Consider the following 16,828-nt stretch of genomic DNA (forward strand, 5'->3'; position numbering starts at 1 on the left):
GCGTCAAGACTAATTTTTTCCTGGTTGTAGATCCGTTCGTTAAAAATAAAATTTCAGTTCTTGTCTACATTTTTTAAAATTTGCTGTTTTCACACGAATTTAAAAATATTTATTGAAGACAAAAATTAATTGGTTTTATGACTCTTGATCTGCCTCTCAAGTAAATTTCTGCCTTAACAAAGCAAAAATCCAACATACTTTTAAAGTGGAATTGTTTTATCTTCTTCTCTTAAGTGTTTTCTTAGCAATTGTACTGCCAGCCCCACTGCTTATTTTTATGCTTTTGTAATGCAAATCTTTGGCGGTCACCCAAAATTTACGATTCCCAAAAAATCTACAACTAGTGGGGTTTAAGTTCTCTCCTTATTACCCTTTCCAATTCTCTCTGGGGATCACAAATAAATTGCATATTTTATTGCACTTGTCAGCTAAAAAATGTAATTTAATTAGCCTGATCCACTTGCCTGCCACCACGCCGAGAAAACAAAAATTACCGCCAAAAACTCACAAAATTGTTACACTTTTGCCCAAGCAGAGGCAAGCGAGCATGCTTTTCGTCCCGGCCACTAAATATCCGCTCAAGTGTTGTACCCGAATTGATGTGAAATGTGACAACATAGCATTTTTGTTTGTCGCCTGGGCATTCTTCATTGATGATTGCTGGCTGCTGGTCGCCATGGCGCAGAAGGTACTGAACACGAACAATAATGTCAGGCACAACGAGCGACCGTATCAACCCCGACTGAATGGTTGTGTCTGTCGCCTTTGATTGTTGCGAGAGTTGTGAAGAGTTAGTTTGCCACTTAAAGAGCTCAATAAATGGAGCACATGTTGTTATTGTTCCTGTTGTCTTGTGTAGCACGCACGTTTAACATTCTGCACATCACACCATGCACTCCAGGCTCAGGCAAACTCTCACACAAACTCTGAGAGAGAAAGAGACAGAGAGAGAGGGAGAAAAGCATGCAAGGCACAATTCCCTTTGGGGACAACATTTGTACGCAAAGCGACGAAACAAGAAATCAGAAACAGCAGCAGCCTGAAGAACATGACAAAAAGTACAATAACAACAACAATGACAATGACAATAAAAGCAGCAACAACTTGTCAAAAATGTATTGCGGCACTCACTCTCGACAAACTCAGCAGCAAAACAAAAACACATTGCTTTGCATGCCCTTTCCGTCCATCAGATGCCAGTCCGTGACAGTCAATCAGAGTCTGAGCCCCTTTAGTTCGGCTTAGATCACTCCTTGGCGGCTTAATGGAAGACAAGAAAAGATGCCGGTTGGTAGACAGAAAAATCAGGTAGAATGTAAAGAAGAGAGAAATCAAGCTAAATGTTTTTGCAGTTTTCGTTGCGAGTGCTTCGTTGCGGCAACAAAAAATAAATTGTGTAAGAATTTTTTGTTGTTTGTCTTGCCATTTACCTTAATTTAGTTTTTTTCGCATACACAATCCCGTGTAGGTAGCAAAAGAAAATGAAAACAAGAAAAAAAAATTCCCTAAACACTTTTAAAAGGGTTTCTGTAGGACGGAGACCCAAAGAGAGAGAGAGAGAGAGAGAGAGAGACCGGGGAAAAATCTGAAACCACCTTGGCACAAAAAAGGTGTGACAAAATGAAAAGTGAAAAAAACTGCACTTGAACAATTTTCAAGTGTTCAAAAGGAAAATGAAATATTTAAGGCTCAAAATGGCACGATTCATAGACATGCGAAGAGCAGGAGAAGTATGATTATTTAAACAAGTTTTTTCCTCTGTCTGGAAGTACTTACATGTTTTGAAGTGTCATCCTCTTCAGATTTTTTTTGGAAGATGTCATCCGTAGATTAATATGTTAAAAAATTAATTTAACATATTTGCATTTAAAGTTAATTTTTGATGGAGCTCCATTGACATGGGATGTATAGGGTCTGCGTATTGGGTCAATACAGCCGATGAAGCAGGAGAGGTTATATTTAAAATCCTGGCAATATTGTTTAACCAGTGTCTGAATGAGGAATATTTTCCTAGGGCAAAGAAAGAAGCTATGTTGTTTCCCATGCAGAAGATAGATTCCAATCCGGATAATGCAACAGCATATTTTGTGGACTGGTGATAATACCTGATTTGTAGGTCTAGAAAAGAACCTATTTTGGTTCCCATGTATAGGAGAGATTCCAATCCATTATAATGCTACAGCATATTTTGTGGACTAGTCAGAATACCCGATATTGCCTCTAAAAATGAGGGAGTATTTATACTTCTATTGCAGACTATATTGATTATTCACTGAGATATTTTCGCAGGTCATGTAGGGAAGCTATTTTTTCTCTCCTATATAGGAGTGGTCCATTTCAGACACAATGTAGCAGTTATAAGCAGCTATAACTCTTTTTGGCCTTGGGAGAACCCATTGAGTCCTTCATTTTGTTATGACTTTGTCTCTATGAGGAAAATAGCATTTCGAATAACAAATAGATTGGCTCCAGGGCAAGCGCAACAATATATAAGAAATCATTTTTCAATTCCTGGCTGTCTTGTTGAAGCACGTTCTGAACCTGGTATATTTTGCGCCGGGAGGTTCATCAAGCATCGAAAACAAGTTAATTTTTGTTCTGAATATAATTTCGCCCTGGGAGATTTACTTCACGTCCAAATCTATTTAACTTTTGTTCCCAATAAAACTTTTAATATCCTGACTATGTAAGCCAAGTCTAAGCGTCCTTTGGAACTCTTGTTCAGTCGTCAGCAAGGTCTCCCCATATACTGTCTGTCGACCAAGCACTTCAATCATCGTAGAAGTTTCATTATCTTCATTATGTGAAGACTTAAGCTTTTTTAAGGAGAAAGGCGTTTCGAACAAAGTGGTTCCCGGGCAAGCGCAACAATTGACAAGATATTATCTTGCAATTCCTGGCCGTCATGTTGGAGCACTTTGTGAACCTGGTATATTTTGAGTTGGAAGATTTATTGTCCATCAAAAATCAATTAATTTTTATCCACACCTCCCTACACTCCAATAGCTTCAAGCTTTTAAGCCTCCCTAAGAGATCCACCTGACATTTAAACCCAATTAATTTTTGTTCTCAATAAAACTTTGAAGGTCTTAAACATATTAACCGAATCCAAGAGTCTTTTGGGACTCCTTTTTAGTCATCTGTATAGTAGCCCGGTAAACTGTTTGTCACTGGCACGTTCATCCGTCGCCGTAGCAAATTTGTAATCCGTCCAAAACCGACTGACAAAAATAAATTGAAAATCCTTATTTGTTATGTAAATTCCAGTTTCACTATTTTCCTTGCTCTCCAATAGCTGAAATCTTTGAATTTGTCCGGCGAGATTCTTCAACCGATTCCCCAAAAAAATTTGAAAATAATAATTCTCAATAAAATTTTGAAAGTCCTCATTTAATTGCTCTATTCCAGATTTAATGTGGAACCATTGTTTCCTTGCATTCTAATAGTTGAAATCTTTAACTGTCCTGGGATATTATTTGACTGTTAAAACTAATTAATTTTTGTTCTTAATAAAATTTTGGAAATCTTGATAATGTAACCAAAATTTTAGTATACTTTGGGTGTCTTTTTCAGAAACCTACAAAGACTTCCAAGAAATTATTTGTAAGGCCATCTCTTCATACGTCGTGGGAGATTCAATATCCATCTAAAACAAATTATTTTTTGAAAGCCTCAATTTGTTTGCTGAGTTCATGATCCAATCCAAAACCATAGCCTCCTTACACTATAATAGCTGCAAGCTTCTATTCCGTCTTGGTGGATTCATTTGAAGTCAAAAATCAATTAATTTTTGCTCTCAATAAAATATTAAATACCTTGATCAACTTTGTTGTGGAAGCCCAAATCCAACCTTAATTTGGGAATATTTTTCGGTCGTCTTCATAGACTCTCGATAAATTGTTTGTCGGGCAAGATCTTGAAACTTCCAAGAAATTATTTGTAGGACCATATCTTCAAACGTCGTGGGAGATTCAATATCCATCTTAAACAAATTAATTTTTGAAACCCTCAATTTGTTTGCCGAGTTCATGATCCAATCCAAAGCCATAGCCTCCTCACACTCTGATAGCTGCAAGCTTCTAAGTCGCTCTGGAGAATTAATTTCAAGTCAAAAATCAATTAATTTTTGTTCCCAATAAAATTTTAAATACCTTGATCAACTTTATTAAGGAAGTCGAAATCTTGGAAAAAAATTTTTTGTCGTATTCATAGACTCCCGATAAATGATTTGTCGGGCAAGATCTTGGAACATCTTTGGAGATTCTTTATCCATTAAAAAAAGTATATTTTGTTGTCAATAAAATTTTGAAACCCTCAAATTGTTTGTTGAATTCTTGATCCAATCCGAGATCCTAGATACCTCACCCTCTAATAGCTGAAAATTTAGAAGTCGCCGTGGAAAATTCGTTGTCGGTTTAAAACCAACTCCAATCTAAAAAAGTAGAAACTTCATTTTTCTTCTCAATAACATTTTGTAAACAGCTAAAAATAGAAGTCTGTGGGTTACACTTCTTCAGGGTCCTTTTGGACATTATCCGTTCAAGAGCAATTATATGTTCTTCGAAAGATAAAGGTTTCTTGCCAAAATATAAGCCTGTAGTTTATTTTACTTTAATAACTGCAAGCTTTTAAATCGTCATGGAATTTCTTCGCCTCAAATCAATTAATTTTTGTTCTCAATAAAATTCCGAATTCAGCTCCGATTAAGTTTTATTGTTTCCCTCTGACTTTGGTCATCGCCATGGGTTATCAACACATAGACAACTTCCAATTTTTCTAAAAAAAGTGGTAAAACTTAATTGTGAAAAAGCGAATCTAAATGCGATCCACCCACGACCATTATTATCTACTGATTTTCTTTTATGGCTGGTCATCGTTTACCATTGGCAAGGGATCACCAAGGCCGTAGCTAATTTTCAGTAGTAACTGGAATCATTTTTTCAGTCAAAAATTGAAGCCTGTGGGTTATACTTGTCCAAAAGCAATTACATTGTGTTCTCATAATAATGGCTTCCTGCTCCAATCTAAAATTTATTTTAATAGCTGCAAGTTTTTAAATCTTTCCTGGAATTGCCATTCCTCGCCTCAAGCCAATTAATTTTTGTTCTCAATAAAATTTTAGAAAATCTTGATAACGGAAACCCAGGTACTATTTTCACCCCCTGATTTTTAATAACTGGCCATCGTTTCGCATTCGCCATAGGTCCTCTGACTTTTTGATGGCAGGTCATCGCCATGGGCTTTCAACACATAGATAACTTCCAATTTTTCTAAAAAAAAATGTAAAACTTAATTTTGGAAAACCAAGTGTAAATCCAATCCACGACCATTGTTATCTACTGATTTTCTTTTATGGCTGGTCATAGTTTCCAATTGGCCAGGGTTCACCAAGGCCATAGCAAATTTTCAGTAGTTATTGGAATCCTTTTGCAAGGAAAAATAGCGGTCTGTGGGTCACACTTTTCCAAAAGCAATTACATTGTGTTCTCATAATAACGGTCTCCTGCTCCAATCTAAATCCTCTTTTAATAGCTGCAAGTTCTTAAATCTTCCTGGAATCGCCATTCCTCGCCTCAAGCCAATTAATTTTTGTTCTCAATAAAATTTTAGAAAACGGAAACCCAGATCCAAAACTATTGTTACCTTCTGACATTTTAATGGCTGGCCATCGTTTCGCATTCGCCATGGGTCATCAAAGCCACGGATAACTACCAATTTTTCTAATAGGTTTTTATTCTCTCTCCCCCTAACATCTTCCTCCCCCTTCTCATTGCCTCCCAGCCTTCCATCTTGATAATCTTTTATTTATGGATATTAAAAATCATATCCAATCTTAACTTTTATCTCTCCCCTCTCTCTTTTAATACCTGTGTTTATGTTTCGTACCTTCCGTTACGGCAGACAAAAAAAGAAGTAGAGTACTTACACTTTATCAAAAGTAAATACCAGGACAAAGGAAGAACAGAATTTTCTAAATTGCTTTTTATTGTCTACGCACACCCCAGCCAGCCAGCCAGCCACACGTTGACGCCCTTGGAAGGCTTAATGGGCCAGTATTATAAGACTTAATGTGCGTCTGTTTGATTGTCTGGCAAACAGATTCAGATTCCTTTCTTTTTTTCGTTTTTTTACGTTTCTGAAAAGAAACTCTTTAATGGGGAGGGGGTGGCTTTAGTTTTTATGGCATTCCATGTTGACTTGCTTTTATGAATACGACGTAAAATGAATATTAGATACCAGCTTTCAAAGGAGAAGAAAATCTCTTTTACATTTCACATCGTTTTTTTTGCTGATATGAATTCTTGTTTTTCTTTACTTTCCATTTCTTTCAACTCCCAAGTCTTTATGTTTTCACTTGCTATTTTTTACTTGTTCTTTGATTTTTTTGCAAAAGGAAAATTTGAAATTTTAATGAGCTCTCTTCTCATGTTTGAATTTCCCCCCTTGATATAGGACGAAAAACATTTGCAACTCGTGCTTACGAAGAAATCTCAGATCTTCCCCCCTTTCCCGAAATGAAATGGAATTTCAAAATTGTTAACGAATTCCCTTGACAGGCAAAAAGAAAAGCTAGCGGGCCAGGATACAGCACATAAAAATACATCAAGGACGACACATTATTTATTAACCTCCAAAGCATACAATATAACATGAGCTTGTTCCCCATGGCAATACTGCTCTGGTTTTTTTAAAAAAAATCTGCGTAGCACAACAACTTTTCTTTTACTTCTTTGAATTTGAATTATAAATTTTGCCAACTTCACATGAACGTGTACCGTTTCTAATTGATTTTTCATTTTTCCCTTCTTCTTCTTCTCTTACAGGAAAAACTCCACTGTGGTGCTCCCTGTCATGCCATGTTCTTCCCCGAAAAAGAACGCACTGTTCTCAGGTATTGGGTTGGTTCATGGGCTGCGGTTTGCGTTGCCAGCTGTTTATTTACGGTAAGTGAAAAGTTTCAATATTTGTTTTGCGTTTTTAATTTTCAGGGGAATTTTGGGGAGAGGGGAAAATCACTTGTCAAATGGCAAAGTGAAAAGCTGGGGGAGAGAGTATATTCGAATACAAAATTGGAACAGGTTACATTTGGGAACTTTGAATTTCTCATGTCAAGAAAACTTTTAATCCACTTGGATTTTTAGTTAAATGATTTCGATTTCTGGCCAAAACCAGAAGTTAATGGATGCATTCTTTCGGATATTTCAAAAATACTGCTTCTCTGTCGCCTAAGGAGGCTTCCAATCAATCAATTGGAAGACGATAGTTTAGCGAAAAAAGGAATATAAATTCCTGTCCGACCACATAGAGAGTTAATCTCAACTGCAGAAGATTGGTCTGGAAAATAAGGCTCTAAGATTAACTGATCCCAGAAATAAGCTGAAGAGTATGACTTTTTAGAGCTTTCTTTCTTTTCTTTCCTGAGATCTAAAAAACGGTTTCAAGTAGGGGAGAGTAAAGGCTATTCTCTTCTGTCGTTGAGATTAACCTTCTCACCACTAATAAGGTCTTCCATTTCTCTCCTTTAGTTATCTTCTAGCGATCAGGGGTCTATTGCAATGATCTCTTATTTTTATTGGGGGCTTGAAAAGCAAACCATTTGAAGGATTTCTTTGCTTTATTGGGCTCGAAGGACCACTTTCTCATCGAGTTTTTGATTTACAAATAATTTTCATTCAAACATCTGCTCAATTTCCTCAAATCAGATTCCTCTTGATTCGTTCAGATATAATCTTTATTTATGGATATATTGCCTCTTTGTTGTGCTCGGAAGATCATTGTTTTCTGCTACATCATGATCTGAATGCTATCTAACTTTCCAATAAATTTCCCAAAAAAATTGACATTTGAAATTTCTTTCAAGGTACATAAACTCTTTGTCATCTCCCCAAAGTAGCCTCGTTTGATCCTCGACTTCCCGCGTAGGATATCTACCTCCCTGAGAATGGAGTTGATTCCAAACATTTTAGACTTCATTAGCATCACTGGGGCCACATTTTCCCCCGTGTATTGAGGGATGTTTTAAAATTGTCTTCAAAGTATATAAACTCTTTATCATCTCCCAAGGAAGCGTCGTTAGATCCTCGACTTCCCGCGTGGCATGTCTGGCTTCCTAAAAATGTTGTTGATCCCAAACTTGGTACACTTCATCAGCATCACCGCGGCAACCTTTTTCCACATCTATTGAATGAAGTTTTCGATTCCTTCGATTCTTCCATGGTGATTTTCTTTCATATGTCTAAGGACACTCTGTTTTTGGTTATATAACCTTCTTGCTTTGCTTGAAGGATCATTACTTTATGCTGGCCTAAATGTTACTTAAGTTCCGAGTGAATTTTTCCCAAAATAAAATGGGATTTAATTTGTTTTAAAATATACAAACTTCTTGTTATCTATTCAAATGGACCTCATGGAATCCTCGACCACACGCCTGACATATCTACCTCCCTGAGGATGCTGTTGATTCCAAACTTTGTGCACTTCATCAGTACCATAGCGACCATATTTTTCCACATCCATTGAGGGCAGTTTTCAATTGCCATAAAAATCAATTTGAAAAGTCTGCTAAATTTCCTTCGTGGTGATTTCCCTTCACTCTGTTGGTTATATCACATTCTTCCGTTGCTCGAAGGACCATTTTTTATGCTGAAGCATAATCTAAATGTTATTTATGCTCCGAATGATTTTTTCCCAAAAATAAATTTGAATTAAGATCTGTTTTAAGATATACAAAGTGATCGTCATTTGTACAAGCTTTCCTCATGGAATCCTCGACCTCCCGCGTAGCATATTTAGCTCCCTGAAAATATTGTTTTTCCCAAACTTGGTACACTTCATCAGCGCCACCGCGGCCACCATTTTTCACATCTATTGTGGGATGGTTTCGATTTCCATAAAAATAAATTTGAAAAGCTCTCTTAATATCCTTCATGGTAACTGACTTCCTTTCATCATCGAAAGACATTCTTTTTTCGATTATATCACTTTCTTGATTTGCTCGAAGGACATTGCTTTATGTTTAAACGTGATCTGTATGTTCTTAAAGCTTGGAATGCATTTTGGCAAAAATATTCTTAAATTAAATTAGATTTAAGATAAACAATCTCATCGTCATCTATATAAGCTTACCTCATGGAATCCTCGACATCCCGTGTAGCATATCTGGCTTCCTGAAAATGATGTTGATTTCAAACTTTGAACACTTCATCAGCATCACCGCGGCCACTTTTTCTGCCATATATTGTGAGATGGTTTCGTTTTGCATAAAACTTCACTAAAAAAACTGCTTATTTCCTCCGTAGTGATTTTATTTCATAAGTCTTCAGAGACTCTATTTTTGGTTGTATCACTTTCTTGCTTTCCAAGAAGAGCCATTACTTTTTGCTGAATCAGGATCTGAATGTTCTTGAAGCTTGGAATGCATTTTTCTAAAAAAAAAACTGTAATTAAATTTGATTTTAGATATAAAAACTTGTCGTCATATACTTAAGTGTACCTCATGGAATCCTCGACCTCCCGCGTGTCTTATCTAGCTTCCTGAATATGTTATTGATCTCAAACTTTGTACACTTCATCAGCACCACCGCGGCCACCCTTTTCTATACCTATTGAGGGGAGTTTTCGATTTACACAAAAATCAATTTGAAAAGACTGCTTCACTTTCTCCGTAGTGATTTCCTTTAATCCCTCCATAAAGACTTTGTTGCTGGCTATATATTGTTTCTTGGCATTTCTCGAAGGACCATCGTTTCAGGAGTTATCATGATTGAATTCTATTCAATTCTAGAATGTATTTTCTAAGAAACTTTTTTATAAAATTTGATTTAAGATATACAAACGGATTGTTATCTATTCAAACTTACCCCATGGAATCCTCGACCTCTTGCGCATCATATCTTCCTCCCAGAAAATCGTGTTTACCCCAAACTTTGGCAATATCATCATCGCTACCGCCTCATTGAATGGTGCATTGCTTTCCCTCCAAACCCGAACTTAACCTCTCAACTCTGTAGCTTTTTGTGTGTGACCCAGGCAAATATCCAAACTTTTTTCACTGAACTGTGGCAATGGATTTGTTTGACTTCTTTGTTGGCGTGGAATGGTGATGCCATCACGGCTGATGACAAATGAAGTTTTAATGATGTGGTTTTAGCTTGCAAATGAAAATGTTTATCCAAAGCACTATGGCAGAGCTAAAGCTAGAAAACCTCGCAACTAGAGTCAACATTTTCGGGAAGTGCACGCGAAAAACTTTGTGGTTCCATTGCCACAATGGCACACAGATGGCTAGCGACGGTTGTGACTTTTCCAATTCGCAGTCATGGTGATGCGTTTTGAGATTTTTTAATGAGAAAACTTTGGTCGAAAACACCTCCTCGAACCACAACCCGTCCCGTTCTCACTCTCTCTTTAATTAATATCCACAAAAATTGTCACTTCGACTAATATTTCATTTAGTTTTTGCCCCAATGCCATACTGAAAGGACTCCTGGAAAATTGGAAACATCTTTATTTTGTGGGGCCACTGAAATAATGCCAACATTTTCATTTATTTTTTTGTTGTTGTATTTTTTCTTTTTGTTTTATTTTTGTCTTGTGTTCTGCCCCATCTGTGTGGCTGGGTGTTTCTCCTGTCACATAATCCTCAGTTTGTTATGCCCACCAAAAGTTATGGCACATAATTTGTCACTGAAATCCTAGCAAGTCAACAAAAACTCATTAGAAACGAAACGAAAAATAATCGAAAAGAAAATTCAAGGCACGTTCCGAATGGCCTCCTGAAATTTAACACATGCACACCTCACCATACCCCACCCCTTCGACTTCTATCATCCAGGACACACATTCCAAACAGACGTCTATGAAACAAGTTGTGGAAGAGTAGGTGATGATATGGGGGTTGTATGGGAAGTTTGGGGAGCATTGGTCAGTAAATTAACACCTCGAAGGATGTTTTTAAGGATATTTGGGGGACAACAAGGCATAGCTTTTTATAAAATTTTTGAGGAATGTTTGGAGACTGACAAACCTGAACCTTTTGGAATGTTTTGTAAAAAATTTGGAGACTACAAGGCGTGTAATTTTCAAAAATTTGGGGATATTCGGAGACTACAGGATATGGAATTTTGAAGGTGTTTTTCAAACTTCGATTTATTGAGGGATTTTAAAGGGTTAGTTAGAGACTACCAGATTCGCAAAGAATTTTAAGGGATAATCGGAGACTATAGGAAGTGGAGTTTTAAATGATGTTTTGAGGGACTTCTAAAGGGATGTTTGGAGACTACCATACTTTTGTTTTTATGGGATATTTGGAGACTATGAGTCCTGGAATGTTTATGGAGACTATCGCCCATGGATTAATTAGGAAAATTTGAGGGACATATTAGTCAAGTATTTTTGAAAAGAAATTTGGAGACCACAATGCATTGACTTTTTGAGGGTTGTTTGGAGACTACCAGACAAGGATTTTCCAAGGAAGTTTTGAAGGATGTTTGGAGACAACTAGACCTTGATTTGTAGAAAAATTGTAAGAGATACGAGTAGACTACAAGTCAACGATTTTTTTTGGGAGTTTTTAACGGAAGTTTGGAGACCACAATATATAAACTTTTTGAGGGTTGTTGGGAGACTACTAGACCTGGAAATATTAAGGAGCCACATGGAAATTTTTTAGAAAAAATTTAGGGAGATTAGGCTACAACTAGTCAAGGGTTTTCGAAGGTAATTTGAAGATTACAATACGTGAACTTTTTTGGGGTTGTGTGGAGACTACCCGACTTAGGTTTTTATGGAATGTTTGGAGACTACCAGGCCTGCTATTTTTATAGAATTATTAAGGCCATTTGGAGAGAATTATCTAAGGAAGTTTTAAAAGATGAAACAAGGCATAGCTTTTTATAAAATTTTTGAGGAATATTTGGAGACTGGAAAACCTGAACCTCTTGGGATGTTTTGTGAAAAATTTGGAGACTATAAGGTCTGTTATTTTTTTTAAAAAAATTGGGGATATTCGGAGGCTACAGGATATGGAATTTTGAAGGTGTTTTTCAAACTTCGATTTATTGAGGGATTTTTGAGGGTTATTTAGAGACTACCAGACCCGCAAAGAATTTAAAGGGATAATCGGAGACTACAGGAGTGGAATTTTATATGATGTTTTGAGGGACTTCTAAAGGGATGTTTGGAGACTACCATACTTTTGTTTTTATGGGATATTTGGAGACTATGAGTCCTGGAATATTTATGCAATAATTAAGGAATCTTTGGAGACTACCACACGTGGATTAATTAGGAAAATTTGAGGGACATATTAGTCAAGGATTTTTGAAAAGAAATTTGGAGACCACAATGCATTGACTTTTTGAGGGTTGTTTGGAGACTACCAGACAAGGATTTTCCAAGGAAGTTTTGAAGGATGTTTGAAGACAAATAGACCTAGATTTGTAGGAAAATTTTGACGGATACGAGTAGACTACAAGTCAACGATTTTTTTAGGATTTTTTAACGGAAGTTTGGAGACCACAATATATAAACTTTTTGAGGGTTGTTGGGAGACTACTAGACCTGGAAATATTAAGGAGCCACATGGATTTTTTTTAGAAAAAAATTAGGGAGATTAGGCTTCCACTAGTCAAAGATTTTCGAAGGTAATTTGGAGATTACAATACGTGAACTTTTTTTGGGGTTGTTTGGAGACTACCCAACTTAGGTTTTGATGGAATGTTTGGAGACTACCGGGCTTACTATTTTTACTAGTTTCAGAGGGAACCTTGGACGAGGTTTTTCTAAGAAATTTTTGAAGGACATGTGGAGACTACCTATCGAGGATTTTTCACAAAAATTTTCGAGACTATCACAGTTGCGAATTTTTAACGAATTCTTTTAATGGATTTCTGAACTTTCCAAAAAACGGATTTTTATGGCAATTATGGGTATTTTGAGGAATTTTCGGTAAACCAGAAGACCAGAAATGGTTTTTATTAGTTTTTGAGGGATCTTTGGATGATACCATACAAAGATGTTTTATGGAACTTCTAGGGATATTTGGAGACCTCCTGATGGGGATTTATTAAGGAATTTTTGAGGAAGTTTTCAAAACCATTTGGAGTGGATTTTTAGATTTTTTTAAGAGTTTCTGAAGAATCCTTGGAGGATACCACACTAATATTTTTTTAGTAATTTTTGAAGTATTTGTAGAGATTTTTGAGGAAGTTTTCGAGACCATTGAAGGATATAAAACGTAGAGGTTTTTTTAGGAGTTTCTGAGGGATCCTTAGTCGACGATTTTCTAAGGAACTTTCGAAGGATATGTGGAGACTACCAAGCGTGGATTTTTCACAATACTTTTACGAAATATCGATTATATCAGTGGCAACGACTTTTTAGGAATTTTTAATGCATATTTGAAGATTCCGAGCAGCGCATTTTTTAGGAAGTTTCGATCGATACTTTGAGACTTTCTGGCGAAGATTTATTGAGAAAGTTTTCGACACTACTTAAAGTGGATATTTTCAGGATTTTTATCAGGTATATTCAAAGACTACCAAACGTGGAGTTTTAAAGGAGTTTCTGAGTGATCTTTGGAGGATACCAGACTAGGATTTTTTTAAGTATTCTTAGAGACTCCCCGACGTGTATTATTTACACAATTTTTAAAAAATATCGAAACTACCAATTGCAAATTTTAAGGAATTTTTTTTACGGGTATTTGAATAATCCGAGGACAGGATTTTTTAGGAAGTTTCAATGGATATTTGGAGACTTTCTGACAGGGATTTATTGAGGAAGTTTTCGGCACTACTTAAGGATTTTTTCAGTGATATTTATTGACTACCAATCGTGGGGTATTTAAGGAGTTTCTGAGGGATCCATGGGGATTAACATTCGAGGATTTTCTAAGGAATTTTTGAAGGATGTGAGGAAAATTCTCACAACATTTTTGATGAAGTTTTCGAGGGATTGGATTTTTGGGGGATTTTATAAAGGATATTTGAAGGCTATCAGAGGTGGATTTTAAAGGAGTTTCTAATAAATATTTAATGGCTACCAGATGTGGATTTTTAAAAGATATTTGAAAGCTATCAGAGGTGGGCTTTTAAGAAACTTCTAAGAAATATTTGATGGTTACCAGGTGTGGATTTTGAAGGGACTTTTTGGAAGGAAATTTGAATGTGATTTTTTGGGAAATTTCAATTAATATTTGGAAATTATCAAAAGTTGAGTTTTAAGGAATATTTCAGGGATATTTGGAGGCTATCTTAGTTAAATTGTTTAAGGAGGAATATTTTTAATTAATTTTCGTGAGATATTTGAAGGCCACCAGACGTGGATTTTTGAGTGATTTGTGAAGACTACCAGTTTTGGATATTTTATGGAATTTTTATTATTATTTTCTTAAGATTTTAGAAGGAATTTTTTGGGGAGATTTTTAGGGCCTTGAAAAAGTATTCTTCTAAAAAATTTTTAAGGGTTTTCTAATGGATTTTTGGGGGATTTTTAGAGGTCTTGAAAAAGTATTTTTCTGCAGATTTTTTTAGGGATTTTAGAAAGATTTTTAGAGGTCTCAAAAAATATTTCTCCCAAAAATTTTCTGGAATAACATTTTTTAAAATATTCAGAGGCAGTCAATTTCTGAAGGAATTTTGAGGGATTTTTAGAATTTTTAAGTGATTTTAGAAAGATTTTAAGGGATTTTCGATGGATTTTTTGAGGGATTTTAGAAGGATTTTTAGAAGGAATTTTTAGAGGCTTCGAAAAAGTATTTTTCTGCAGAATTTTTGAGGGATTTTTGAAGGGTTTTTAGAGGTCTGAAAAAATTTTTTCTCCCAAAAATTTTCTGGAAAATTAAGATTTTGTTTTTTAGAGATCTTGAGAAAGTATTTCTTTTGAGGGATTTTAAAAATATTTTTAAGGAATTTTCGATGGATTTTTTGAGGGATTTTGGATGGATCTTTTTTAAGTGATTTTAGAAAGATTTTAAGGGATTTTCGATGGATTTTTTGAGGGATTTTAGAAGGATTTTTAGAAGGAATTTTTAGAGGCTTCGAAAAAGTATTTTTCTGCAGAATTTTTGAGGGATTTTAGAAGGATTTTTGAAGGGTTTTTAGAGGTCTGAAAAAATTTTTTCTCCCAAAAATTTTCTGGAAAATTAAGATTTTTTTTTTAGAGATCTTGAGAAAGTATTTCTTTTGAGGGATTTTAGAAATATTTTTAAGGAATTTTCGATGGATTTTTTGAGGGATTTTGGATGGATCTTTTTTTAAGGATTTTAGAAGGATTTTTTGAGGGATTTTTAGAAGTCTCAAAAAAAGTATTTTTCTGCAGAATTTTTGAGGGATTTTAGAAGGATTTTTAGAGGTCTCGAAAAAGTATTTTTCCCGAAAATTTTCAGGAATATTAAGAGAGATATTTTTAACAACATTTCTGAAAATATTCAAAGGCTTTCAAATAGACTTCTTAGGAGTTTTAAGTGACATTTCGATGCCCCAAAATCTGGGTATTTAAGAATATTTCTTGAGAAACGTTGAAACGTCCTTAAGAGTGCTGTCTTATGTAACCTCCCCTCGAATAAATATTTTCTTAGAAATACAGATCCTTAAGGAATTCTTTCTCTGGCCTTCATTTATTTTAATAACATGTGTGGGTATGTTTCTCTCTTTTTTTTTTGTCAGAATTTTCCTTCCTGCCATCCATTACTCGATGCTATTTCCTTCATTTTGCCCTCTTTAATTTTGTTTTGTTCATGATATGGTCCATATGCCAATTAATCATATTTGCCTGGAATTCTCCGTCTTCGTTGTCGTTGACTTCTTTGGAAAATTTCCCCAAAGATTTTCGTTTCTGGCCAAAAAAAAAAAATATTATTTATGTGTGGATTTGGATTTGTTGGGGAGAGGAAAAATCCAGGGTCCTCTTTGAAAGGCATACCGAAAAATAAGTTATTTTCTGTTTGTGTTTTTTGTTTTTCATTTCTAATCCACTTCCCTTGCCATTTGATAAATTTGCCATTAACAAATATTGTTGGCCAAGTTGTCGGCGGCCATGCCATAAATATTAACAAAATTTATTTTTCTCAAAAAAAAAAAAAAAAAAAAAAAAAAAAAAAAAAAAAAAAAACATGGCTCTCAAACTCGAACTATGACAGCCTCTACCGGCCATTGCATTTCCACAGCCAAGAAATGTCTTTTTCTTAAAATGTTGTATGACATATTGACCACATTAGTTTGTTGGACAGTTTCGGGCTGCTCTGCGATTTGCATTAGTGAAAGGAACTGGCAATTATTTTGTCAAGTTTAGCGGAAAATTGTTTTCAAAAAAAAAAAAAGAAGTATTTGAAAAAGCCATTGCCAAAGAGATAAAAACAAGTCGAAATGGAGAGATTTATCACCCAAGACAAATCTAAATGGAATTGACCAATGCTGCTGCTGCTGCTGGCGGTGGCACTTGTCATTACTGGCCATGGTTAATTGAAATGCTGCTAAAGGTGGCCAATAATAAGAAATAAACAAGAAAGGAGTTTTTGAAGAAGAAAAATAGAAAGGAGATTGGAAATACTTCCTCTGGTTCTGCAGAGACTTTTTCTTCTTTAAAAAAAAATAAAATAAAAAAATAAAAATTAAAAAATTAAAAAAAAATTAAAAAAACAAATAAAATTTAAAAAATTAAGGTTAAAACAAAAATAACTCATATTTTTAACCCAATTTGTTGCCTGAGAAAAATTATCATTTCTTCAATTTGCCATCAATTCAAAAAAATCAAAAAAAAAAAAAATCGAAAAAAACCTAAGCATCGACGTAGGCGTTAATTTACGACCAAATGCAAATGCAGATTT

At 35.2% G+C, this 16,828-nt stretch overlaps 1 protein-coding gene across 1 annotated transcript in view; it reads left to right on the top strand.

Annotated features, from left to right (window-relative positions):
• Positions 1-16,828, top strand: part of LOC101887479 (frizzled-like) — a 234,205-nt gene that overhangs the window by 76,699 nt on the left and 140,678 nt on the right. Inside the window, exon 2 of the mRNA XM_059129453.1 lies at positions 6,825-6,944. Within this exon, the coding sequence (XP_058985436.1) occupies positions 6,825-6,944 (120 nt within the window). The remainder of the gene's footprint in view (positions 1-6,824; positions 6,945-16,828) is intronic.

The sequence above is a fragment of the Musca domestica genome, unplaced genomic scaffold (genome assembly GCF_030504385.1).
Source record: "Musca domestica strain aabys unplaced genomic scaffold, Musca_domestica.polishedcontigs.V.1.1 61, whole genome shotgun sequence".
In the NCBI taxonomy this organism is placed as follows: domain Eukaryota; kingdom Metazoa; phylum Arthropoda; class Insecta; order Diptera; family Muscidae; genus Musca; species Musca domestica.